At 37.0% G+C, this 27,640-nt stretch overlaps 1 protein-coding gene across 1 annotated transcript; it reads right to left on the bottom strand.

The window, feature by feature from the left end:
• Nucleotides 1-338: 338 nt before the first annotated feature.
• DCAF13 (DDB1 and CUL4 associated factor 13) lies at nucleotides 339-27,585 on the bottom strand. Its single transcript, XM_010354523.2, has 11 exons — nucleotides 27,282-27,585; nucleotides 22,975-23,174; nucleotides 22,345-22,452; nucleotides 17,279-17,368; nucleotides 16,215-16,370; nucleotides 12,749-12,826; nucleotides 10,651-10,733; nucleotides 8,482-8,646; nucleotides 3,223-3,358; nucleotides 1,695-1,858; nucleotides 339-521 (listed from the first exon to the last, which is right to left on the bottom strand). The coding sequence occupies exons 1-11, from the start codon at nucleotides 27,583-27,585 to the stop codon at nucleotides 434-436; spliced, it is 1,572 nt and encodes a 523-aa protein (XP_010352825.2). The 3' UTR covers nucleotides 339-433.
• Nucleotides 27,586-27,640: the final 55 nt, after the last annotated feature.

Raw genomic sequence — 27,640 nt, 5'->3', positions numbered from 1 at the left:
AGTTGTAAAAAATTGACATCCTTATTCTAAATGTTATGTGGAATCATAGGAAGAAACATTGCAAGCATTATTCAAAGTAATATTAAAGATAACGTTTAAGAGATGGTTTGGTCTTAAATGTCAATTTGAAGGTACAGTGTCTACAATAATGGATCAGAAAGAAAGTTTATCTGTAATAAAAACAAGAAAAAATGAGTTGCAAATACTGTATTCTACAATGAAAGAAGAATGCAGATTAAGGATAAAACAGATAGTCTTATCAACTAGGCCACCTTTAGGGATCATTTTTCAGGGTAGCTAAAAGGAATAACAATAAAGCTCTACACATAGAACTAAAATGTCTGCAATTAATCTAGTACCAGCACTTTTATTTGTAGAGTTCTCAAATCAAAAGTAACAAATAATTATACATCAGGATTGTTAGGAATACCAATTATTTTACAACTGCCACTATGTGTTTCTTCTTCTCTGACACAATTGGCACAGATCCAGGCTTGCTGTGTTTAATACGATTCACTTCCCTAGAAATAAAACATACAAAATATAAGCAAGTTTATGAGAATTCATCTTAAAACTTTCTCAGAAAAATCAAAGCATTTTCTTTCACTAGAAAAACATCTATTTAAAAAAATAGTTTCACAATGACAATAGGTAAAAGGAAGTTAGTACCAAGAAATCAACTTTACTTATTTAATTGCTTCTTATCCTATTTACCTAACAGGGTCCTTCACTAAGTCTAAAAACTGCCACAGTTAATACAATTTCTAAAAGTGATTCTACCGCAACATCTACCCAAAGACAGAGAAATAATAGCCATTTGTATATTCTAAATGAAAAATAAAGACCTCTTAGAATTTCATGCATGACTTCAAGTATTTCAAAGAGAAGAATATTTCACAGGGGAAATGGTGGTAGTGGCAGTAGCTCTGCTCTATATCCAAAATGATAGATGTCATGTTATAATAAAGTATATTAGAAAATTTTTTACTTAAGAGCTCTACTATAGATTAATTCTTTAACTTGGAAGTACACAAAATCTCTGAATTCCAGCTACATCAGAAATTATTTTTTAAAACATTATTTACAATAATTTTTAATATGAGCAAGTGTTTTCTTATTTTGGTAATTCATTTTCCTTGTTTGTCCTTTAAACATATTCTCAAAAACAGGTAATGGAAATTCTCCCATTCTCAGATAGTCATTGCTTCCCTTTATTGGGAAAAGGAAAAAGAAATGGCCTTCTGGGCTGGGAACGGTGGCTCACACCTGTAATCCCAGCACTTTGGGAGGCTGAGGTGGGCGATCACGAGGTCAGGAGATCGAGACCATCGTGGCTAACACGGTGAAACCCCGTCTCTACTAAAAATACAAAAAAATGCAGGGCATCGTGGCAGGTGCCTGTAGTCCCAACTACTCAGGAGGCCGAGACAGGAGAATGGCGTGAACCCGGGAGGCGGAGCTTGCAGTGAACTTAGATTGTGCCATTGCACTCCAGAGCGACACTCCCGCGTCTCAAAAAAAAAAAAAAAAAAACAAAGAAAGGCCTTCTGTAGAAGTCTTCAAACACATCACTAATGTACCATTAAATAACAGCACATAAACTACTCCCTTGAATGGCAGTTGTTTGTTTTCAGTGAGATTAGAGCAGAAGTCAGAAAAGGGTAATAGACAGAGTCAAATGCCTCAAAACATACTTTCGTCGACGAGCTTCTTTCATGATGCGCTGTTCCTGAATCTGGCTGTAGATAGATTTTGGTAGATGTCGATGACGAGCTATACGTTTTATATGAGGATAATGCTGAAATTTCTCCTTCAATTTCTGGTTATAATCTTTGGCTGCTTTTTCTCGTGATGTAAGCTGAAAATACACATTTTGGTATCTTAATGAATAGTGTGTTGTTTTGCTTCAGTATAAAGAAACTAGAAAGCACCCTTTTCCCCCAAACCTAAACTTTTATGATATGCAACCAAAATTGCCAATGTAATTCTACACTTTACAAGGTTATATTAGTAACACTAGCTCTGCAAGCACTGAATTTCCTTTTAGACAACACACTCGCCATGTAGAATAGATGCCACCCAGTAGAAAGCAGCAGTGCTGAAGGAGTAGGGCCGTGTGGATCACTGAGTTGGACCTTCCCTAGGCATCAATAACATAGAAAAACACCTAAATCACTCACTGAAAATTCTGGGGGTGGGTAGGGAGGTGAGTTAAACATAATGAAACAGAAAAGTAAAAATAAGTATCCAATTCCATAAGAACTAGACTTTGTTTAACAAATGTTAAGGATATGATTTAGAGGAACATTTAAGGATGGACCTAGGCACAATGCAATACTTATCAATCATTAAACTTAAAACAGAATTGCCTTTGATTTTCCTATCACGGCTAAGTAGCAAATAATAATTCACACTTACTCTTTACTTCTTAAACTTAGTATTTATTTCTAATATAAACACTCTGTATGTTTCTTATAGAAAATATGGGACATTAAGAAAAACATCAAGAACAAAACAAAATCAACCATAATCCCCTATCCTGGAGGTAACCAGCCAGTGATAACACCTGCTATTTTTTCATGGAATCTTTTTTAAAGTCTGAAGCTTTCTGTATTTATTAAATGTTCCATTGTGTCTTTGATATTAAAAGATCTCCCAGGGACTTGCAGCCTTTGAGTTGCTGGATGACTATTTCTCTAACAAAAGAGATATGAGCTCTTAAGTTCTGAGCTTCTAGTTCCTGCATCTTCTGTCCCTACCTCAAGCAAAACACAAAATACCAGTAAGACTCCATATTATCAAACATCTGAATTAACAAAGGTATTCTGAAGGTCTTAAATGTCAATTTGAATGTACAGTGTCTCCAACAGATCAGAATGAAAAGCTAGCCAGGCAAGGTGGCTGGCGCCTGTAGTCCCAGCTACTCGGGAGGCTGAGGCAGGAGAATGGCGTAAACCCGGGAGGCGGAGCTTGCAGTGAGCTGGGATCTGGCCACTGCACTCTAGTCCGGGTGACAGAGTGAGACTCCGTCTCAAAAAAAAAAAAAAAAAACAAATAATTATCAATACAACCTTGCCCATTTATTGCTAACTTATTTTTTATCATAGCTATGTCAATTTGATCAAAATACCCAAAAATACCTAAAAGTAAATTTTCACAATGTAATATCTAATAAAATTAGAAATCAGCTTTATGACAATGAAAGAAAATGAATTCTCTTACCACACCCAATTTTTCAGAAGCATTAGCTTTCCACAGGCGAATGTTCATTTCATCAGATCCACACATAATATACTTGCTGTCAGAAGTCCATTTTACACAGATAACATGCTGCATTCTCTTTGTGTGATATACCTCCCTATAGAAAAGGAATTAAGTTAAAACCCTTTGGATTTTGGTACAGATTTTCTTTGAGTAACCACTGCCTATTAAGTATCAGGAGATCGTTTCTGAGTCCTATAGGAGTATAAAATAAAAATTCAAATTATTGTCAATGCATTTTTATTGAACCCAACTAATAACATTCTGTGTTAAGTGCTGGGGTATTAAACAAATCTCTGCTCTCAGAGACCTTACTATCTAGTAAGAGAAATAAATATGAACAAACTAAGCAAAATCAGATGTACAGAAAAGTTCACAGAATAAAAGCATAAAATGCGGCCAGGTGCGGTGGCTCATGCCTGTAATCCCAGCTCTTTGGGAGGCCGAGGTGGGCAGATCACGAGATCAGCAGATCGAGACCATCCTGCCTAACACGGTGAAACCCCATCTCTACTAAAATACAAAAAATTAGCCCGGCATGGTGGCAGCACCTGTGGTCCCAGCTCCTCGCGAGGCTGAGGCAGGAGAATGGCATGAACCCGGGAGGCGGAGCTTGCAGTGAGCCGAGATCGCGCCACTGCACTCCAGCCTGGGTGACACAGCGAGACTCCGTCTCAAAAAAAATAAAATAAATAAAAAATAAATTTTAAAAAAAGCATAAAATGCAAACAAAATATGATGTTCAACTGAGATAACTTTGTAACAATAAGAAAGGACTTGATCTTAAAAGGCCTCTTCCCCATATCAAATCAATTCAGGTCAACACACTTTTTTCTCCCTTCATTTTACTGAAAAAGAAAGAAATGCAATGGTCTTCAAAGAGTACCTCCTGATATGCTGAATCTAATGCCAGAATTTTGTTTTGGTTAAATTGTTTAAAAAGCTTAATTAATTAGACCAGCATGGCCAACATGTGAAATCCTGTCTCTACTAAAATTACAAAAATTAGCTGGGTGTGGTGGCACACGCCTGTAATCCCAGCTACTCGGGAGGCTGAGGCAGGAGAATCACTTGAACCTGGGAGGTAGAGTTGTAGTGAGCCAAGTTCATGACACTGTACTCCAGCCTGGATGACAGAGTGAAATTCTGTCTCAAAAAAAAAAAAAAAAAAAAAAGCTTAATTAAAGTGAGTTGATGATTTACATGTGTGAAAAGAAAGGGAAGGCTACAGAAGTGTCTGATAAGTTGAGGTAGGAATCATTTAATAAACGGAGATGTCAAATACCTATTAGAAAAGGCTGTGAAATATGCTAGGTGAATTCACAGGTGATAATATATTAGTAAGTGTTAAGAAAGGCATTAAAAAGCAAGTAAAATACAAGGTCAGAAAAAGTAAGATGAAACTTCTGGATAAATAAAATTTCTGTGTCTGGATTAAATTATTCAAAATGCAGAGTACATAAACAGGAAGGAAATAGACTCAATAAACTATGCACGGTAAAAGAAAACTCAAAACAGAATGACTAAATCAAATATTCATACCTATAAAAAATATCTCTAAAGTAGGCAAGGTGTGGTGGCTCACACCTGTAATCTCAGTACTTTGATAAAAGGATTACTTGAGCCCAGGAGTTTAAGACCAGCCCGAATAACATAGAGAGACCCCATACCTACTAAAGATAAATTTTAAAAATTAGCTAGGTGTGGTGCTGCTCAGGAGTCTGAGGTAGGAGGATCACTTGAGCCCAGAAGACAGGGGCTGTAGTGAGCCGTGTGGCATCACTGCACTCTACCCTGGGTGAAAGAGTCAGATTCCATCTCAAAAAAAAAAAAAAATCTCTCAACCATACTCTCAAAACTAGTCTTTTACACTGTTTCTGATAGGTATGTTTTAAGCACTTTGATAAACCATAAGAAATTTATTTTTAAAAGATTAAAAAGAATGTCCTATTAAAATGAAAACTAGATGATAGACTGCTTTTTCTTCTCCCCCTCAATGCTCTGCTTTTGAAGACTCATTTCTTATAATCTCCATGTACCTAAGAAGCCCTTTTTTCCAAAGCAGTATAATGCGTTTGAAGTAGGGAAATTCAGTCAGGCTTCCATAACCATTAAACATAATCTGTTCATGCAGTAGACCGGTCAAATCCAATGGTTAGTCACTTAAGTAACTGAGAATCCTCCTCAATGATAAACTATGCTGAGTTCTTAACTTCTAGACATGTTTATGTCTGCATATATTCTAAGTTTATTAAGCTCACCAAAAGTTCTACTATTAGGGGCCGGGCGCGGTGGCTCAAGCCTATAATCCCAGCACTTTGGGAGGCCGAGACGGGAGGATCACGAAGTCAGGAGATCGAGACCATCCTGGCTAACCCAGTGAAACCCCGTCTCTACTAAAAATACAAAAAATTAGCCGGGCGAGGTAGCGGGCGCCTGTGGTCCCAGCTACTCAGGAGGCTGAGCCAGGAGAATGGCGTGAACCCGGGAGGCGGAGGTTGCAGTGAGCTGAGATCCGGCCACTGCACTCCAGCCCGGGCAACAGAGCGAGACTCCGTCTCAAAAAAAAAAAATACAAAAAACTAGCCGGGCGAGGTGGCGGGTGCCTGTAGTCCCAGCTACTCGGGAGGCTGAGGCAGGAGAATGGCGTAAACCTGGGAGGCGGAGCTTGCAGTGAGCTGAGATCCAGCCACTGCACTCCAGCCTGGGGGACACAGCGAGACTCCGTCTCAAAAAAAAAAAAGTCTATTATTAGGAGACAAATACATTTTTAAAGCCTTAAATTTTTTATATACACGGTCACACTAATTTTTCCATGTGAACACTATTAATTTGTTTGTTCAGTAAATACTGAATGAACTTCCAACAAAAGCCTACTTCTAAATACTGACTTAACTGTAGTTTTAAAAAATTTACTCAAAATTTATTTTAAAAATATTATGCTTGAGACATTTTAAGGTCTTTTAAAGGAAAATATTTTTTAAATACAGATTATTCATCCAAGCACGAGTTATCTGATGTTTATAATGATAGGAAACAAACCACAGAAACAAATTAGAACTGGCTTTCCAGCAGATAAAGGCAAAGGTCAGAGGGAACACTATTTATATCTAAACACAACAGGACGTTAACACATATTAAGACTGTGATTACAAATCCTCCAAACGACATCAGGAGACAATTCCTTGGAAATGAAATAGAAGAACCCTTTTTTTTTTTTGAGACGGAGTCTCGCTCTGTCGCCCAGGCTGGAGTGCAGTGGCCGGATCTCAGCTCACTGCAAGCTCCGCCGCCCGGGTTCACGCCATTCTCCTGCCTCAGCCTCCCGAGTAGCTGGGACTACAGGCGCCCGCCAGGTCGCCCGGCTAGCTTTTTGTATTTTTAGTAGAGATGGGGTTTCACCATGTTAGCCAGGATGGTCTTGATCTCCTGACCTTGTGATCCGCCCGTCTCGGCCTCCCAAAGTGCTGGGATTACAGGCTTGAGCCACCGCGCCCGGCCAGAAGAACCCTTTTATACAATTTTGGAATAATGTGAGCTTTCTAGCTAGACCTACATTCAGCTGTCCATGCTAGCTTTGGAATAATTCAGCCGGAACTCAGCTGCTGACCCCTTGGAATCATAGGTAACTACACAGTCCTGTTTTTTTCTTTGTTCTCTTCTCATTCTTTGTGCCTACTTACGTATCATGTTGGAAAAATATTATCCTACTACCTTTGGAAGTTGTGGTGCCAAGAAATGATGGAGGACCATATTCTCTTGATTCTCAACATTTTCCAGAGGTGTGAGAAAAATGGAAGCTATTAATCTTGCCTTGGGCCTAAATGAATAATCCCAAAAAAACCCCTCATGACAATTAGGAGAATATCAAGGCAGCGATAAAGGAAGCAGTAGTCACATAGGAACACATAGCAGAAGCTCTACAACAGAAATGATGAAATGAAGATCAAAGCCATTAAAACACTCCTGTCAGTATGCTTCTAACTGAAGCACCTTCAAAATCAGATAAACAGTGATGATGACAATTATCTGCTGACAATGACGATACATGGTTTAGAAATTCATATGGCTTCCTCAAATTACATTGGAAAAAGACAAATATCACAAGTAAAACAGCAAAGAGTTAGATAAGCAGATTGGCTATGACCATAACCATCCAATTATCATAATTTTTTGAGAAAAATTATTTCCATTTATTTGGATTTATTTTATGCATGCTTCCAGGAACACATCTAAAGCATTACTAAGGAACAATGGGAATGTGTATAACAGCTCTTTGTAAACCATAATTCACTACACAGGGGGCTGTATCTGTACAGGACTTAAAGTCAGTCTATGAAGCGAAAACTAGAGAACAAAATTCCCCTTGCAAACCCCTTAAAATGCCATCATTTTCTGGTAAACTACCTCTATACAAAAATATGACACAATAGATGTATAAATAGATACTGTATTTAATAACATATAGTATGTAGTACAGGGCCAAACTATACAAAACACAATACAAATATTAAATATTAGAATCACACTCAATATGCTTACAGAATGAGACACACACACACGAGACTATGGGACAGCTGAGTATTCAAATCTCCTACCTCTCATCAACCAAGCCATATACCTACTAAAGTAAAATCGAGGACGATGGTCTTGACAATTTAAACTTACTTTTATTTCTTTTTTAATTTTTGGTTTGGTGTACAGAGTTGGATTTGACTAAGTAAAAAATAACAAATGTAAGGTATTATTACTAATTTTTCTTAAACTGTATTGGGGCAAAAAACTTTATTAAACTTCAGGTACCCTCTCAGAAAAGATAAATAATAATCAGGACAAAGAAAAATGAAACAAAATAGTCATATGACATTTTGGTCAATGATAGACTGCATACATGACAGTGGTCCATTAAGATTATAATACTGGATGTTTACTGTACTTTGTCTATGTTTATATATGTTTACATAAACAAATACCACTGTGTTACAACTGCCCACAGTATTCAGCACAGTAACATACTGAACAGATTTGTAGTCTAGGAGCAACAGGCTACACCATATGACCACACAGCCTTGGGTGTGCAACAGGTTATACCGTCTAGTTTTGTTTAAGTGCACTCTATGATGTTCACACAATGACGAAATCGCCCAACAACTCATTTCTCAGAATGTATCCCCATTGTTGTGACATAAGAATATAAATGGTTTACTGGTAGGCACATACCTGCTTCGACTTTTGTCTACAGGAAAGATTCGAATAGATTTATCAAAACTAGCAGACACAAACTCCTTCCCAGTGGGACAGTAATCCACATCAAGCACTGCAGATACATGATCCATATGGACCATTACAGGAGTGTCCAGTGCACGCATATCAAAAGTATATAAGCTGTAAAAGAATTTTTAAATATTTGACACATTATTTCTAGAAAGATGCCATATGCAGTACTAAAAGATACCAGTGAAAACAAGACCCATATGCAAAACAATGCACATCTAAACAAAAAGCTCAATGCTGTACACAAGCAGGTGAGGGATAAGGAAAAATTTCAGCAGTTTTTATGATGCCTTAAGACTCCACTTACACATACACCGACACATTTTCCTCCTTATCAATCTCATTGTAGAAAATGTGGAAATTTCAAAGCAGTACACGATACAAAAATTACCTTTAATTCTGCTACCCAGAGGCCAGTTATTTAGTGCAGCATAATTTTTTAAAAAACCTTTTCACCATACTATTTAAACGCATACTTTTAATAAAATTGAAATACTATGTAAAGCTTTATATTCTGATATTTCACGTAGCATATTAATGAGCATTACCCATATTATTAAACAATCTTTGAAAATATTTTAATGGCTGTATATATAAGTTCAAATAATTTATTTCCCTATATGTTTTTATTATACTTTAAGTTCTAGGGTACATGTGTACAACGTGCAGGTCTGTTACATATGTATACATGTGCCATGTTGGTATGCTGCACCCATTAACTCGTCATTTACATTAGGTGTATCTCCTAATGCTATCCCTCCCCCCTCCCCCCACCCCACGACAGGCCTCGGTGTATGATGTTCCCCTTCCTGTGTTCAAGTGTTCTCATTGTTCAATTCCCACCTATGAGTGAGAACATGTGGTGTTTGGTTTTCTGTCCTTGCGATATTTCCCTATATTTTAATAGTTTCCAACATTTTATTATAAATAATGCTTAATAAAATCCCAACGTTTGGATTTTTTGCTGTATTACTCTTGTCTTTTATTGCCTTTAACTGGAAGATGTCACTTAATTTCAAAACATCAATAAAGGTTAAAAAAAAAAAAGCTTCAATTACTGTGGTTTGGTATTGCTAGTTAATGAGAGTCTAATTGAGCTTCTTTTATTATTTTAACACACCAGGGTCTTGTTCTGTTGGCCAGGCTGGAGTGCAGTGGCCCAATCACAACTCACTGTAACCTCAAACTCCTGGACTAAACCTATTTTTAGCAGAAAGTCATAAAAGATGCTTTTAGTTGGCACCACTAAAACATCATATAATAAATCTTTTTATGAGCTAATACTACTTTTTTGCTTTCAAATCTATATAGTGGAACATAAAACAATACAGAAGATCTAAAGTTCAATCCACCAACAAACTTCTGCCTTGTTAAAAAAACATGTATTAAGAATCTATCAAAGGCATAACACTATAATAAATGCTTTGTGGCAAAAAAAGAGAAGACACTCCTTCCTCCCTGGGAGATTAATCTCCCTGCTTTAACATCTTAAAAAGGGGATAACGTGCATGTCCCACCTACCTTATATGGATACTGAAAAGATAACCATAATTTTTCTTCCGTCTGACTGAATAGTGATAGCTGATGACTACATGAGTATCAGCTACCTGATACTCATTGCAATAAACATTGCAGGCAGATATTTTCATTTCCATTAAAACATGTATGGTTCAGTCATTATTTATAAGATCTACATCAAACATCAGCCAACTTCTTCTGTAAAGGGCCAAATGGCAAACATTTTCAGGCAAGTGGGCCATAAGGTCTCTGCTGCAACTATTCAACTCAGGCATTATAGCACAAAAGCAGCCATATCCAATATATAAACACGTGGGTGTGGCCATATTCCAACAAACCTTTATAAAAACAGGCAACAGAAAGGATTTGGTCCGCTAGTTGTTTACTGTCCTTGGTCTACATCATTCTAAATACTGACAAAATAAATACTTTTCTAAGAAGTTCTTCTCCAATTTGGAAAACTTTTTAAAGCTAAACAAATGAGTTTTCAAACTTTATAGGTATACCTACCTAGTGGTATATATTTTATTAGTACGACTTACACAATTAAGCCATTCCTGATAGAAATACACAAGTTTTTAGAAGAGGGAAACTTACTTATAATCTTCATTTGCTGCTGTAAAAATGAAAGCTTCCATAGGGTTCCAACAGATTGTATTTGTTCTCATATCTAAGATAACCTGAGAAAGGAAGCATATACTATCCCATTACCATGAAATTAATTACCTCTAAAATGGATGAATTTCCCACTTCCTTTCGCTTTTTTCCCCACTGATTTAAGCAAATATTTCATAAACACCTATTATGTGTAAAGTACTCAGCTCAGTGCAATGGGAAGAGAAAGCAATCAGTAATTGCTTCTTAAATACACAGGCATAGTAGTAAATATAAAAACAGAAATGATTAACTGCCAGTCCCCTAATCTCAAACAACTTATAGTTTAGTCAGAAAAATGTGACACATAATAAAAGTTAAAATATAAACAATAAAGTAACAAATGACTAAGTATCAAATTAGGGGCAAAATTAATGGTGAGCTTAGGGTTAACATAGAGAACTGTTTCTAAAGACAAGTATGATTGGAACTGACCTGTGAAGGATCAGTAATTCAGTGTTTCTCAATGGGAACACTATTGGCATTTTGAGCAGGATTATCTTTTGTTGTGTATGACTATCCACTGTAGGATATTTTGTCACTCAGGGACCTCCCACTAAATGTCCCTCTTGCATTCCCAGAACTGTACCTGGTAGGGGACTACAACCCCTGATTAAGAACTACTACTTTTATGAGAGAAAGGATAAAAGAAACATTGATAGACTAGCAGATGGAGCAAAGAAGCAATAGAAAGTAGCAGTGTCTAACAATCCCTACATCTATCAAAGTGACCTACATGTAACAAACTCCAATTCAATGTTACCTTACTGACTAAAAGAAATAAATGAGTTGCAAATTAGAACCAGATTTCAGAGCACCTTGAAAGCCAGGCTACATTTTCTTCAACCTAAAATTAATGGAGCTCCATTAAAAACTGAGAATGTGCAAAGCAGGAGGCAATAATAACAAAAAATAAACTAAATTAAAAAAAAAAAAACAGAATGAGTGTTAGGTAGGTGGGAGGGGGAAGAAATGACCATTTATTAAACTAGTACCTCATGTCAGCATTCTGCTAAATGCTTCAAGTATCATGTTTTATTCTCGGCAAAGTGCTGTGAGATAGTTATTAATACCACCACTTTACAGGAGAAACACAGATTAGGTTAACTTGCTTAAAGTCTAAGACCAAAGGTCATACAGGATCTTCCCATTAAATCACATGAATGAATGAAATGATATAAGTGATACTTTGGAAAGATTATCATATTTATCTATTTCAAACTTCAATGAATGTACTCTCCTAATATCTCTAGTTTATTACCTGTTGTAAAAATGATTTAGGAATAACAAAAGCAAGTATTAAAAGCATTTCTTTTGTATGTGAACTATGAAAACAGACTTGTGGCATCTGAATGATGCCCAGCCCTTTCTGTCACTCAAAATTCTAGTACCTGAGATAAACTTTACACCCTTTTACTTACCATGGCACTCCTTTCCTTACTTATAGACAGTACCTGTCTCCCTCTTGGAGAGTTAGCTTAAGGTTGTATTATTAGCTTTGATATCTAAGTCCTGAAATTATTACTTTAGAATTGTTAGGAAATGTTACTTTGAACAGGATAGTGCTTGCCTAAATGTCAAACTAGTATTGATCAGCATGTAACTGAACAAAAAAAAGCTGGTTATGTGAATGAGTTCTAAAACTTTCTGCAATAAAATACTGTATATGTCACATGATAATCATGGGGCTTGAATTTAATTGAATATTATTTGAATATTATTACATGGTTAAGTAACAGGATGCAATACCCTTAAGAACTTTCAATTCAGTAAGTATTAATTAGAGGCCTAAAATGTACTGGTATCATGGAAGACACAAGGATGATGACTAGGATACAATACCTAGTAGAAATTTAAGAGTCTCTAAAAAGCAATGAGGAGCTGAAAGAACACGGCTAGCATCATGGAGAGTTCTAAGAACACCTGTACAAAAAATTTTTTTAATTCTGAGAAAATATTTGCTCCATATTTTTAGTCACTCTATTTACAGAGGAATATATAATACCAACTGTAAGAAGCAAAAGTCAAAACTGAAACTCACCTTTTTCAAAGGAGTAGCTTGCCTCATATCGTACAGTACTATATTCCTGTCAGATGCACAACTTCCCAAGAGAAAAGTCTAAAAACAAGTATAACAATTACCAGTTAAAAGCCAGACCTGGCAGCAAACCACATCCATTCAGTAAACAAATGATTTAATTGCCCTTAATATTTATGTTAAAAAACAAAGTCCATTTTAAGAGGGTACAATAAATCATCCATAATCTCAGCAACTTAAACCAAGTATTTTCATTGTAAAATCCCCATGCTTGTATTTTATTTTATTTATTTATTTATTTATTTAGAGACAGAGTCTTGCTCTGTCACCCAGGCTGGAGTGCAGTGGCACAATCTTGGCTCACTGCAACCTCTACCTCTCAGGTTCAAGCAATTCTCATGCCTCAGCCTCTGGAGTAGCTGGGATTACAGGGGTGCACCACCACAATGGGCTAATATTTTGTATTTTTAGTAGAGACAGGGTTTCACCATGTTGCCCAGGCTGGTATCGAACTCCTGACCTAACGTGATCCACCTGCCTCAGCCTCCCCAAGTGCTGGGATTACAGGCATGAGCCACCGTGCCCGTCCCCCATGCATGTATTTTAGATGTCAGGGATGATAATGTACAGATATTACTGTGTTCTAATTTGTAATAAAACGTATTTTACTTATCCACTCTTCAACTTAAGACTTGTTTCCTGTTTTTTACTGTTATAAGTAATACTTCAATAAACATTTCCCCCCCCACATTTATCTCTTCTTTTGAATTATTTCCTTACGATAAAATTTCATGAATGACATTACTGAATCAAAAGGTATGAACAACTTTATGTCTTTTGATATTTAGGGCTAATTATTTTCCAAAGAGCTGTACCAGTATACACTACAATGTGGGATACGTCCATTTTAATGCAACTGGGCAGCACTGGGTAGTGTCATTTAAAAGTTAGTATCTGTATGACAGCATTTCCTAGCTGTATAAATTTATTGTTTTATTAGTAAATGTTCCTTTATGTTTAACTCTCTATAAATTAGGCCTGTCTTTTGTCCAACTGCTTGAAGATTTTTCTAATTATTTTATTTGTAAGTCAATTATAAATGTGCATGGTACTTACATAACCCCTTGGCATTAAGTAAAAATAAGCCCTTTATCATCCAGTGGATCCCTAAAACCCTCTCTCTGTAGCATCATTCCTCCTCACTCATGGTTCCTGACACTCACAACTGTTGGCTTCTGCCTACAATTACTTCCTATTGCAAGTATGGGGGCTGCAAGAAGAGCTATTTACTAAATAGTTGCATGGCCAGCTAACTCCTCCTACTGTCTGTATACAGTTCAAATAACATATCATAAAGCTAATGTTATGATCATGATTTCCTCTCAGTTCTTTCTGAAAACCTGCTATCTTAATGGCTGCTTTTCGGAGACTTCCCTAGTGCGGTCCCTCAACCTTTCTTGGTTTGTTATGTCATTGTCACCTCAGGGTCTGACCAGGTTCCATTTCTAAAAAGAAAGACTTTGAACAAAGCAAAACAATCTACCTAGACCAAATGCCAACTTTCACACTGTAAAACGTGCCAATGATCAGCATAAACTTTTGGCTTTACCAGAATTCTACGCTTCAATATTTTCAGAGAAAATTAATTATTAATGATTAGAGGAGACAAATACAAATACACTCCATTTGTTCACAGCAACATGCCCTTTCCATTAAATTTAAAATAGGATAAGAGACACGCACACCATTTACTTTTACCACTAAGTTCATAAGGTTAATAGTTATTAAAAAAAAAAAAAAAACAGCTGAACAAATACAGCTGTTATACAGGCAAGTTTGAAAAACATGGTCACTAGGTCATCCCCAATAATTATGATTTTAGAATTGGTGATCAGCTCTTCTGACACAGATGTTCACCAAAACAGAGAAGCAAAAGACTTTTTTGTTCCTCCAAATAGTAAGAACCAGTGTCTGTCTGGGTTTTGTTTGTGTTTTTTTTTTTTTAGTAAGTAATACCATCGCCATCTTCAATTTGGAGAGCACTTTTAAAAAATGTTCACTTATGTTATCAACTTTTACAGTTGGTCCTGCTCTGCAAGGGTAGATGCCTTTCCATGCCATTTCTCTCTTCTACAACCAAGGGGAACATAAGGAAGGAAGATGGAGGATAGAGTGAGAAAGATATAATAGAGACAGATACTCCAGACCAGGCATCAGAAAACTTTTTCTGTAAATGGACAGAGAGTAAGTATTTTAGGTTTTGTGGGCCATATGGTCTCTGTGGCAATTACTCAACTCTGTCATCATAGCACAAAAGCAGCTACAGACAATAAGAACGCAAGAGAACATGGCCGTTTTCTAGTAGAGCTCTATTTACAAAAACAGGCAGTGGGGCCACATGTGGCTCACAGACTAGTTTGCCAACCTATTCTAGACCTGTAGCCTCTCTAGAAAGTGTGTGTGTAAGCATGTGGTAGTTGCAGGAAGAGTGTCCTCTGACTTCTCAGCAATTCCTCAAGGCCAAGCTCACATTGCACTGCAGCATCTCATTTTCCAGTACATTCATAAAACAATGTTTATACCTATTTTGACTCAACCTTACTTCCTAACCTTTATCAGGTTGAGTCTTTAAGAGCATAACACTTGCATATTAGGACTTTTCTGTCATACTACCTAAAATGGTAGCCTCACAATAACTGCTAAAATTGGCTTAGATATGCTGTGATTGCCTTTTCTTTCAGCAGGAAAAAAGTATCCCTACTGAGTATTTTGGACAATCAGTTCATCTATTGTTATGTATTAAGAAAAAGTTCAGAGAAAGATCTGGAGTCCAAGGGTTAGCTTAGCCTTCGGGACAGCCTCCATTCCTAAATTCAGACCTAAACAGACAATATGTAGTGGCCAATCTCCAACTCTTCCCTTAGGCCTGGAGGAACTGGGAATCACAATTCAGACTTCTGAGCAAAGAAAAATATAACTGTAACTAATTACCATGCAGTTCAACAATAATCACAAATGTTTTTATGAAGCATTGGTACCTTACCAACTACAAATAGACAAAATGATGTCCAATGCTCCTTCTTCTGACCGCCAAGTGGGGTAGAAAAATTAACATTTTCCTAAATGTAAAATGACATAATCTATGGCACATGAGGTTGAAGGCATGAGTAAAACTAAAGTTAAAACAGGACTATATTTACTTGGATTTTACCCCAATGGGGAAATGCACACACCACTCCTCTAACAATGCTTAACTCTAGTATCTGGGACTAAACTGCTGGGAAACATGTTGGGATTTGAGCAAAGGTATCAGAACTCATATACAATCAGGAAAATTGACAAAATGCCAAAACACCATTAAAATTCAGAAGTTTCTATCATACATTCAAAAGTTTCCTAAACAGAACTGAAATTATTAAGCAATAATAAGGAAACAAAAAGCAAAACATACTTTAAAAAAACACATTACCTCAACTGGATTAAATTTAACACTACTTATACTGTCAAATCCCCAGGTCATTGAACATATAGGATTAGTTCTTTGTTCATCCCAAATGTCTACTTGCTGTCCACATGTGGCAAAAACAGCTTCTTTCCAGTGATGATCAATCCCAGTATAGACTGTCTTTAAAAGCAAAAAGATTGTTATCAAGAGGATTGTTTTCATTACCAATTCAAATCTGCAGAATAATATTTTAAACATATTTATCTACACTATCTTTTTTTGAGAAAAGTCCTGTTCACAAAGAAACTTCTTTGAAGTCCTTACTTAAAGGGGGAAACAATACCATAAAGAGACAAGACATTTTAAGAATGAAACCAATTTTGTTTTAGAAATTACTAACGTGTTTCCAACTACAAATTATCTCTACTCATACCCCATTCCCCTACCCCTTTAAGAACATTTAGAACTTCTTGAAACCTAAAGCAGAACCTATATATTATATACTAACTATAATACTGAAATGACAAAGTGATTTTTAAAATGTATATTTAATTTAAAGATTAAATCTAATTTCAGAATTGTTAGGTGAATATAAAAATGTAAACATTATAAAACAAAACCACCCATCATCTGATTTGCAGAATAATTTGGTAGAAACATTAATAAGATTTATACATGATGCATAATACTATTAAATTTCTTCATTTCCTAAAGGAGTCTTTCAACTAAGAAATTCTGAGTTTTGTGTAAGATCTATGATGATATAAACCGGACAAGCTGAAGCATTTTCTGAACGTCTATCTTTTTCTCCATGGTCTTGCTATAGGAAATGTTTCATTGTATCCTCTAACTAAAAACAGAAATCAAACTCTACTACAATGAATATCAAAAAAAAAACCTGTTAAAATTCTTTAGCATCAAAGGACCTTAGCTGCGTTAAATATTGCGTAAATGGGTCAACAATTACAGCCTAAAGTATTTCGTTTCTTATTTGCATCTTCTTCCCCATCTCTGGAAATTATAACTATAAAATAATTTCAAATAAAAGAATTTTAATAGGCAAGCTATTAGTCAATTTACTTTTGTACCTTTCCTAATATTGTATGTAATGGCTCTTCCTCCTCTCCATAGCCTGGCCCATCCATTTTCCACTGCTTCACAGTTTTGTCATCACCAACCTAGAAATATTTGTTTTATTATGATGATGATAATGAACAACAGTTATAAATTAAAACTTGCCAACACATATATCAAATTATAACTATCTTGTTTAAAAGAGATAACATACCATATCATTCCAGTATACTTATTGATGCATTTATATCCCACCTTGTTTTAGTAGAGATTTGTGACAAATATATAAAGTACATAAAACTAAAAATATAATGAGTAGAGCAAAAGAAAAACAAGAACAGTGGCAAAGTTAGGTCATGCATATTATGATAAACATGGCATTTCAACTTAGAGAAAAAATGGATTATAAAAAATGGTATTATAATATCAGGTTAGTCATTTTTAAAAATTGAGCCAATTTGATGCCTACATGAAAATAAAATTCCAGGTAGTTTTAAATGTAAAAACTAAAATGAAAAACATGAAAATACTGGAGAGAAGGCATTGTTATAATATTGAAATAGATAAAGTCCTTTTCTGCATGAATTGCAGAAACTACTAAGTCAGTGGTTTTCAAACTGTGAACTTTGGGCCTCTGGAGGACCCTGAGAACTTTTCAGGGTCTACATGGTCAAAACTATTTTCATAATGTTAGTAAAGACATAGTTTGTCTTTTCACTGTGCTGACAGCTGCACAAATAGTAAAACAGCAACAGTGAGCTGAATTGTTGGCACGTTAGCCCAAATCAAGGCAAAGCAACAAACTATGGTAATTTAGACATGGGTATTTGGCAGACATGTTCAAGCTATCAGGTGAAACAGACTACAAAACAGAATATATAATATAGTTTGAGGTTGAAAACAAAATCATAAATGTGGTACTGTATAACTGCATATATACCAAACTGCTAGTTTTAACTTAAAATCTTACATTTATATATTAGATACAATCTATATCCACTTTTTGATAAAAACATTAACAAAGATATATTTATCTATGGGAAGAATATGAATGTAGCTCTTTCCTTGCAGCAAATTCAAAAAGGAAAACACTTCTTGCAAAACCCTTTACAGTGCCCATGAGATGAGAACAGGTAAGTGATCAGGAAAGGTTTTGGTACTAAGATTACACAGGGATGTCTTTTGTTGAGGATGCCAATGAACAGAATCCTTAACAACATCTTTGTAATAGACAAAAAGTATTTAATAGGGCTACATCTTATTAACAACTCTGACTCTGAGCCACTGGCACTATAAACTCAATTCTAGAAACCTGATTCTACCAGGAGAATGTAAGATGTAATCTAGGTACCAGGTCTTGACTGACCTGGCTTGACCCAAAGAGACATTTTAGCACCTACAGAACACAGGGTAAACTGTGTCCCCGAGCATCCCATTCCTGAAGACAGCATCCCTCCATCAAGTTTCTGATAGTATCTGCAAGCTCAAGACTGAATTTCCTTGTAAATGACCAAAATGTTCTGCAGTCTATTGAGTACAAACCTCAGCAGACCACCAATTCTGGGAAAGGTTTTCTCATTTTATAGAAATGAGTAGCCAAACAAGAACATGTGCCTGGCTACAACAACATCTCATCTCCAGGCTGGTTATGCTGAAGAAGGAATTGTTGGTATTACAAATTGGGAAATCTTAGTGAAGTTCATGTAATAAAAATTTATGTTTTGCAACACTGTGTACTAAATTTTTTAAAAACATTCTTTAAGTTGTACCAGCAAGTAATCTTCACATGTCTTATCTCTGACAAAGCACACATTACTCAAAAATATCTCTATGGCTGGGCGCAGTGGCTCATGCCTGTAATCCCAGCACTTTCAGAGGCCAAGGCGGGTGGATCACTAGGTCACGAGATCGAGACCATCATGGCTAACAGTGAAACGCCATCTCTACTAAAAATACAAAAAAAAGAAAAATTTGCCAGGAGTGGTGGTGGGAGCTTGTAGTCCCAGCTACTGGGGAGACTGAAGCAAGAGAATGACATGAACCCGGGAGGCAGAGCTTGCAGTGAGCAGAGATCGTGCCACTGCATTCCAACCTAGGCAACAGAGGGAGAGAGACTTCATCTCAAAAAAACAAAAAAAACTTTTTGAAAAAGGGAGAAACAATGAACTGAGCATGGTGACTCATGCCTGCAATCCCAACACTTTTTGGGAGGCTGAGACAGGCTTGAGCTCAGGAGTTCAACACCAGCCTGAGCAATATAGTAAGACCCTGTCACTTTAAAAAAATAAAGTGGGGGAAATAAGTGGTGAATATGAAACATTTTCAGTCTTTATTCATTTCTTAAAATGTTTTTATTTAATTCACCAATAAAAGTTATATATATTTATGATGTACAACATTGTGTTTTGATATATGTAGGCACTGTGGAATGGCTAAACCAAGCTAATTAACATATCTATTACCTCACATACTTATTGTTTTGCGGTGAGAACATTTAATTCACTTTCACAGCAGTTGTCAAGACAGCATATTGTTATTAACTATAATCCCCATGTTGTACACTTTCTATCCATTTGAAATTTTGTCTCTTTTGACCAACATCTCCCCAGTCTCCCTCCGTCAAAGCCCCTAGTAATGACCATTTTACTCCATTTCTATGAGTTTGGCTGTTTTAGATTCCACACAAGTGAGATCACGTGGTATTTGTCTTATTTAACTCAGCATCATGTCCTCCAGGTTCATTCATGTATGCTGCAAATGAGAGGATTTCCTTCTTTCTGAAGGCTGAATAGTATTCCTGTGTGCACGTATGTGTACTATTTAAAAAAATTCATTCATCCACTACTGGACACTTTAGGTTGATTCCATATCCTGGGTATTGTGAATAATGCTGCAAATGAGCCTTTATTCATTTTAAGCATTAAAATAAATAAATAAATAAATAAATAATACACTAAGTCTTCTGGCTGAGCTATTAATCAATATATCCAAAAGAATAACCAAGTGTAAGAAGCCTTAGTTGTCATCCATTCCCACTTGCCAACCAATTCCTTGCACAATATTGGGCTTGCAGGGTCAGGCAGCTTATCTGCACCCCTCTAGTGAAAAGTAACTGAATGCTTTGCAAGGTAGCCTATTCTGCTTTTTGACAGCAAATAAGTTTTTACACCAAAACCAAATCTTTTAACATTAACACCTATTTCCAGTGCCTCTCTATGGAGCAACAAATTAGTCTATTTTCTTTTTCACATGACAATCTTTAAAATTGTAGCTATCAGGTTTCCCAGAAGTCATCTTTTCCCTTTATTATTCTCTTGTAATTTGGCTTCTGCACCCAGCCAACCTAGATTGCAACCTACACTTTATAACTCAGTTCAACCTGCTTTTTAAAAAGTCACCAGTAAATCAAGAATAAGGAAGATCTATTTGACTGATTAGTGCATGAGTATATAAAAACTGTTGTATAGGTAGGTCAAAACACTTAAAAAGACATACACCAAACTAACAGTGTTAGAAGTGAAAGACTAGAATTACATGATCTTTAACTTTCTATTTTTTACATCTCTACATTCCTAAAATGTTTTTCTTAGTCTTCATTTCTCATTATTCTTTGTAGTAGTTCACACAACTGACTATTCCTTCCTTCTAGGACACTATGCTCATTCAGATTCTTTGAGCTCTCTGGATACTCCCAGAGTTTTCCCACTTCCCAGAGGTGGGCATTCTCCAAGGCTACTTCCTTGACATCTTTGTATTTCTATATTTTCCTCTTCATTTCCTCCCAGTGATGCCGTACTATGGCTTCAAGGATTAATTCTATATTGATGATGTCAAGTTCAGCTCTGACCTCCCTCCTGAGCTCCAGACCTGAATCTGTAAAGGTATGATAGACATCTTCACTCGAACAGCCCATGACCAGTCCAGTTTGTCACATCATATCCTTTCCAATGCCACCCTTCCAAACTTGCTAATGCTCCTCAGCAACAGGAACCAACCTCTTCCCAGGCACCTCTCAGTTGTCAAACCTTTCAATCCTCCAAAGTGTTTCTAAATCCAACCAGTGATTTCTAGTTTTCAGTCTCCATAATAAGGTAGCCTCTTATTATTGCCTACCAAACTATTAAAATGGCTTTCAAACTAATCATTAACTGCTGTCAAATTACTTAACTCAAAGCACAACTCAGATTTTGTCATTCCCCTTGTTAAAAAAGACCTTCAATGAACTTGAACTGGTATTTGTACACCAATGGTCATGGCAACACTATTCACAACAGCCAGAAGGTGGAAACAAATCAAATGCTCATTGATGAATGAACGGATAAAGAAAACGTGACATACACAATGGAATGTTATTTGGCCATAAAAAGAAAGGAAATTCTGACATGTACTACAACATGGATAAACCCTGAAGACAATTATGTTAAGTAAAAAAAGCCAGACACAAAAGGCTTATTCCACATACACAAAATGGTATAATTCTTTAAAATATGTTTCTATTTATATGAGGTACCCAGAATAGTCAAAATCACCAGAGGCAAACTGGTTACCAGGGGTTGGGGACTGAGGGGAAAAGGGAGTTATTGTTTAATGACTCTAGTTTCAGGTGGGGAAGATGAAAAAGTTCTGAAGACGGATGGTGGTGATGGTTGCACAGTGATGTGAATGTACTGGATGCCACCAAACTGTGTATTTAAAAACAGATAGTAAATTTTACGTTCTGGATATTTTGCCACACACAGGCACAAAACTTCAATGATTCCTTACTATCTGACTAACAGAAGTACAAATTACTCATCTTAGCACCAGAAATCCTCCAGAGTAAGCCAAACTCTTTCTAGACTCACCTCTCATTAATTCCACTTCTGTGGTAAATTGAGTATTAGTTTAATCATGTTACATTATGGGGAAGGCTGAATTACATAAAGAAAACTAGTAATTTTCAAGGTTTAATAAGCTACCTTGCATTGTGAAACTCCAAAAGGGCCTAGGAACAAATAAATGAACTTGAAAAAAATGTATTCAATTAGATTATTCTTACCTATGTCGATCAAATTGAATGACTTAATGGTGTTATACTTACAGTGAAAAAAGAAGTCCCACAAAAGCGAGTACATATTCCTCGTACAAAGCCTTCATGTGCTTGTACTGTACGGATACAATTCCGCTGAGTCAGGTTCCAAATTCTAACCTATGATAAAGCATACCAGGAAATTTCAGTGAACTATAAATGTAAAATGTTCAGGATAAATTCAACATTGACAAGGCTACAAATCACTCTACTGGGGAGCCAAAACCAAAATCCTTTGGATTAAAACAATGCAATGCACATGGATAAGTATATCGACGAGCAAAAAATACAATCTGGCAAATACTCTGTTGATTGTAGTTTAAAGTGTTGCAAAACCTTTTCACTTGCCACAGTAGGAAATTAGGTGTTGACATCTTCTGTGAAAACACTCACACTTAAATACTTAAATTATAAAAATGATTATTTAATTTACTATCAAATTGATCCTTAAACTACTGCATTTATAATTTCTTAGGTTTAAAGAAGAAAATACTAAACTTAGTATTCCCAACAAAATTTAGTCTTGAGAAGTAAACTGAAATCCAATAAAGTAAAACCTACAGTAACTAAAAACTAAAGGAAAAAACATTTGTAATATAACTACTTTTAGTTGAAAATATCAACATTTAGAGTGACACTTGCCTCTCCATCGCATGCCCCAGAAAGGACAGTAGCCAGGTTCTTTGGATGCTTTGCCAAGCAATTGACTCCATCACGGTGACCATCCAGAGACGCAAGGAATGGTTTTGCAAATACTCGTTCCAGTTTGGTAGCATTTAAAGCTCTTACATATTCTCGTGGGACCTCAAAAGGATGTAAAGTAGGATCATAGTTTCTTGGAACTGAAATAAGAATTATTCTTCTTGATAATTCACACTTAATATTTCCTGCTGTCTTCCTCAGTTAATCACTCTGTTATTCAATAAGCATTTAGTTAGTGACATTGTTCTATATCTAACACTAAGAATACAAAAGTAGAAAACCTGCTGTTCAGAAATCTTTCTGAAATTACTTGAAAATCATGGGATGCATACATCTTGCAAAACAATTAGACCCTAGATATATATACATACAGCCTTTCCCTTTTATATGTCCTAGTACACTCTTCAACTGGGTGGTAAGTGTTCACTGTCAGAGCTTCCAATACACTTCTCATTTGTATTTCCTTATGCCTAGCACAGTTCCTGGGACAAAACATGTGCATGATGTTTGCTCAACAGAACTCTAAGCTTCCTGTGGGGCAGGGAACATTATTAATCTCTGGTGCTAAATACTGTGCTGATAGACACATGAAGTTGTGATTATGATGATATTACCCAGCTATTATTTACTGAGCACTTTCTATGTTTGTTTACTTACTTAAAAAAGACTCACATGAGAGTTCACCAGGTGCCAGGCACTGTTCCAAAAACCTTAATCGTTTAATTTCCACAGCATCCTATGTGTTAAGTTCTATTACTATTTCACACTTTATGGATGGGAAAACTGAGGCACAAAGAGGTTAACTAACCTGAATATTACATGGTGCAGACAGGATTCAAACCAAGGTAGTATGGCTCCAGAATCTATGTTTTAACTGTTCTGATATGCTGTTAAACACATTGTCTTGGTTAATAATCATGATTAGGGCCGGGCGTGGTGGCTCACACCTGTAATCCCAGTACTTTGGGAGACTGGGGTGGGCAGATCATGAGGTTAGGAGATTGAGACCATCCTGGCTAACACAGTGAAATCCCATCTCTACTAAAAATACAAAAAGTTAGCCGGTGGGAGGGTGGTACGTGCCTGTAGTCCCAGCTACTCGAGAGGCTGAGGCAAAAGAATCGCTTGAACCTGGGACGTAGAGGTTGCAGTGAGCCGAAATCGTGCCACTGCACTCCAGCCTGGCTGACAGAGCGTGACTTCATCTCAAAAAACAAAACAAAACAAAACAAAACTCTCTCTCTATATATAAATATGTATATAAATATATACATATTTATATATAATTATGCTTAGTAACTTTAAGCTCATATGTCTAAAAAACTCAATGTGTAAAAAGTAAATGCATCTTCTTACCCCATGACTTCACCTTGCTGTTTCTTTCGGACTCCCTGGTAATGGTATTATACCTAACATTCAACAAAGCTCTACCCTAGGTCATTCTTATGTATTCCATCTTCCATATTCCCTCCTACCAAAACTCCAAGTTCTATTCATCATGTCTTTGCAACATTTATCCATCTTTCCCTTTAACTATTTCTAGTAACTTTGTTTTTTTTTTTTTTTTTTTTTTTTGAGATGCAGTATCACTCTGTCACCCAAGCTGGAGTGCAGTGGTGTGACTATAGTCTACTGCAGCCTCAACCTCCAGAGCCTAAGTGATCCGCCTACCTTAGCCTCTCACCTCAGCCTCCCAAGTAGCTTGGACATGAGGCATGCACCACCATGCCCCATTAATCTTTAAATTTTTGGTAGAGATGGGGGTCTCTTGAACTCCCGGACTCAAGTGATCCTCCCACCTTTGCCTCCCAAAAAGTGCTGGGTTTACGAGTGTGAGCCACTGCATCCCCAGGCAGTTTGGGTCTTCATTACCTTATACTTGTGCTACTGTAATATCATCCCTACTTGATTTGGTGGCAATTTATACTATTATGAGATGTCATCTTAAAACAGCTTTTTACATGTCACTCCTACGCTTAAAACTTCCAGAGGCTCCCTATATAGCAGTCTTCAAACTTTTTGCGCGCCCCGTTAATAACACAGTTTTTGAGCAGATCCCTTCTCCTCAACATATGTGTATGTTAATGAGGGCATGTAATTAAAGTTTTTTTTTTTTTTTTTTTTGAGACGGAGTCTCTCTCTGTCGCCCAGGCTGGAGTGCAGTGGCGCCATCTCGGCTCACTGCAAGCTCCGCCCCGCCGGTTCACGCCATTCTGCTGCCTCAGCCTCCGAGTCGCTGGGACTACAGGCGCCCGCCACCACGTCCAGCTAATTTTTTTGTATTTTTAGTAGATACGGGGTTTCACCGTGTTAGCCAGGATGGTCTGGATCTCCTTACCTTGTGATGCGCCCGTCTCAGCCTCCCAAAGTGCTGGGATTACAGGCGTGAGCCACCGCGCCGGGCCAAATATGTTCTTTTTTTGTTAAGAAAAATCTTGATTTAACACCGCAATATATTTAAAGGTTCTAATTTCAGCTTAATTCAATGTTTGGTTTTAACGGCTACTATTACAAAAAAAATTCAGGCAGTACTCACTTTCGCACAGTACTGTATTAACTGGATGACATGCATACTGGAATCCATTACCCACTTTGCAAAGTTTCATGGTTAACAGATGTGATTTCAATCACTGTAAACCTCTCAAAGAGTGTGATTGGTTCAATTAATATGGTACTGTGCAAAACGCAGAATGCCACCTGTACTTCACAAAGACAAGCATACCCAAAGTGATAATGTCCATAGTTGGCTACATTTATTTAATATATTTAATTTTCAGTCTCATCTATCAGTTTTGCAAAGATTATTTTTGAAGTCTAGAAAATTTCCATCTACTCTGATGTCAGCAGCTGTTTCTACAACTAAAATTAGCATTTTAATAATTTCAACAGTTTTAAACCCCAACAAGATAATCATTTTGTTTCTAAATCTCTTCATGTAGGCAAAAACGAATCTTTATAGATGGAGAAACAGATATTTATAAAGCAACTATTATGTGCTAGGTGCTGTCTAAACATAGTGCATACACAAACATGATTCTTCCCATTTTTGGACGCTAAGTCTGATGGGAAAGACTATTAACCAAAATAATGAGACAATGTGATAAACACTGTGATGAAGTGATAGAATCATAGAATACGGGTGCTGAAGGGGTCGGGGCTCATGCAGGAGGTAAGTAGGAACAGATTATTGTTCAGTGAAAGTTTTCCAGAGAAAGTGGCTAAACTGGGTAAGGGTGTGTGCCACAGGAAGCCTTAAAAAAGATGACTGAAATGCACTGAGATTGGCAAGGGTGAATACTAAACCACTTGTGGGAAACGTAGTGACTGACAAAAAGTGACAAGGAAGGTGGGACCAGAAATTCAAGGACTGGGAATGATGACAAATCTAATTTATATTTTAGAAACATTACTGCCTTGTGACAAACTGTAAACATCTTTTGAGCAAAGACTTCTTAGCAATGCTGACACACATGTTGATATCTACTACTCAATCAAAATAGTGAAATACTGTTCTCGCCTCATCTCATCTCACTTACTGTAACCTCCCTCATTCAAACTCTAATGACACAGCCTTTCTTTCTATGCCTTAGGCTCATTCCTGCCTGAAGACCTTTGCTCCTGCTAGTCTCTTTACTTAGAACAATCTGCTTATGCATGGTTGGTCCCTTGTCATTTAGGTATCACAAGGTACAATTTATAAGTGGTTAGCAGTCAATGGGGGAACAGACCAGGAAGATTAAATTAATTTCATTTTAACTATTCTTTCATCAAACGTCTTAAGGGATGGTAAGAGAAAACTGAAAACTGATGCTTTTAAATTCATCTTTGTCTCTTCCAACATCCAGAACTAATGTGAAGTAGTAAAGTGGCAAGAAGAGCAGTAGCAAGATTTTAAAAGCCTGTTTAACTCTCAGCCCTTCAACCCACGAATTTGGTTCATTCAAGTCCACTTTTCAGTAATAGGAACCTGAAGACACTCCTAGAGCAGCAGCTGGAATCTTTCTCCACTATAGACAACTATTTCCCACTCACGACTAGAGGAAATTCTTAGAAAAAGGACTTTAACAGACTTTACTTGCTATCCAGTTCCGCAGCGACTCTGTAAGCACAAAGTTTGCCTTAGCGAAAGGGAACTTGGGAAGAACCAGCCTGGAGTGCCAGCCTCCCCCTGCTTTACTCCGCGAAAGCCGAGGCTAGACCCAAGGACTCGCGGAAAGCGTCCTTTTCTCCCTACCAACTTATCTTACCTCTCTGTAAGTCCAACTTGGTTTCGCGGACATAATTGTCCGGATTCCGGCTCAGCATCTTCACCTTCATCTTGCTTGCTCCAACGGCCGGACTCCACGAGCTCTCCAGTACGAGTTCCGCCCACCGCCGCCTACTGCCACAAGAGACTTCCGCTTTCCCCAGACTACTTCCAGTCACGTGACTCGCGGAGCGGAGGCCGGCTGGCTCAACTGGATCCTGCGGCGCTCCGTAGTTTTGCTGGCAAACGTTAGCAAGGGGCGGTTGTTGCTGTGCGGTGTCTTCCGCGTCTGTGCGCTGGAGCATTTGTGGGCGAGGCAAGGCGGAGACTCGGCCGAGTCTGCCACCTCCCTTCCCTCGC

The sequence above is a fragment of the Rhinopithecus roxellana genome, chromosome 9 (genome assembly GCF_007565055.1).
Source record: "Rhinopithecus roxellana isolate Shanxi Qingling chromosome 9, ASM756505v1, whole genome shotgun sequence".
NCBI classification, from domain to species: Eukaryota; Metazoa; Chordata; class Mammalia; order Primates; family Cercopithecidae; genus Rhinopithecus; species Rhinopithecus roxellana.
The sequence above is the reverse complement of the archived record's forward strand: the minus strand, read 5'-3'. Positions and strand labels throughout refer to the sequence as shown.

What these genes read in the sequence shown, in the direction of transcription:
- DCAF13 (XM_010354523.2), bottom strand. Translation starts at nt 27,585, where the DNA reads ATGCTCCAGCGCACAGACGCGGAAGACACCGCACAGCAACAACCGCCC. An exon ending in CAAGTTGGACTTACAGAGAG is followed by an intron (nt 23,175 to 27,281) that starts GTAAGATAAGTT and finishes TTCTTATTTCAG; the next exon opens with TTCCAAGAAACTATGATCCT. An exon ending in AAAGAAGCTCGTCGACGAAA is followed by an intron (nt 522 to 1,694) that starts GTATGTTTTGAG and finishes TTTTATTTCTAG; the next exon opens with GGAAGTGAATCGTATTAAAC.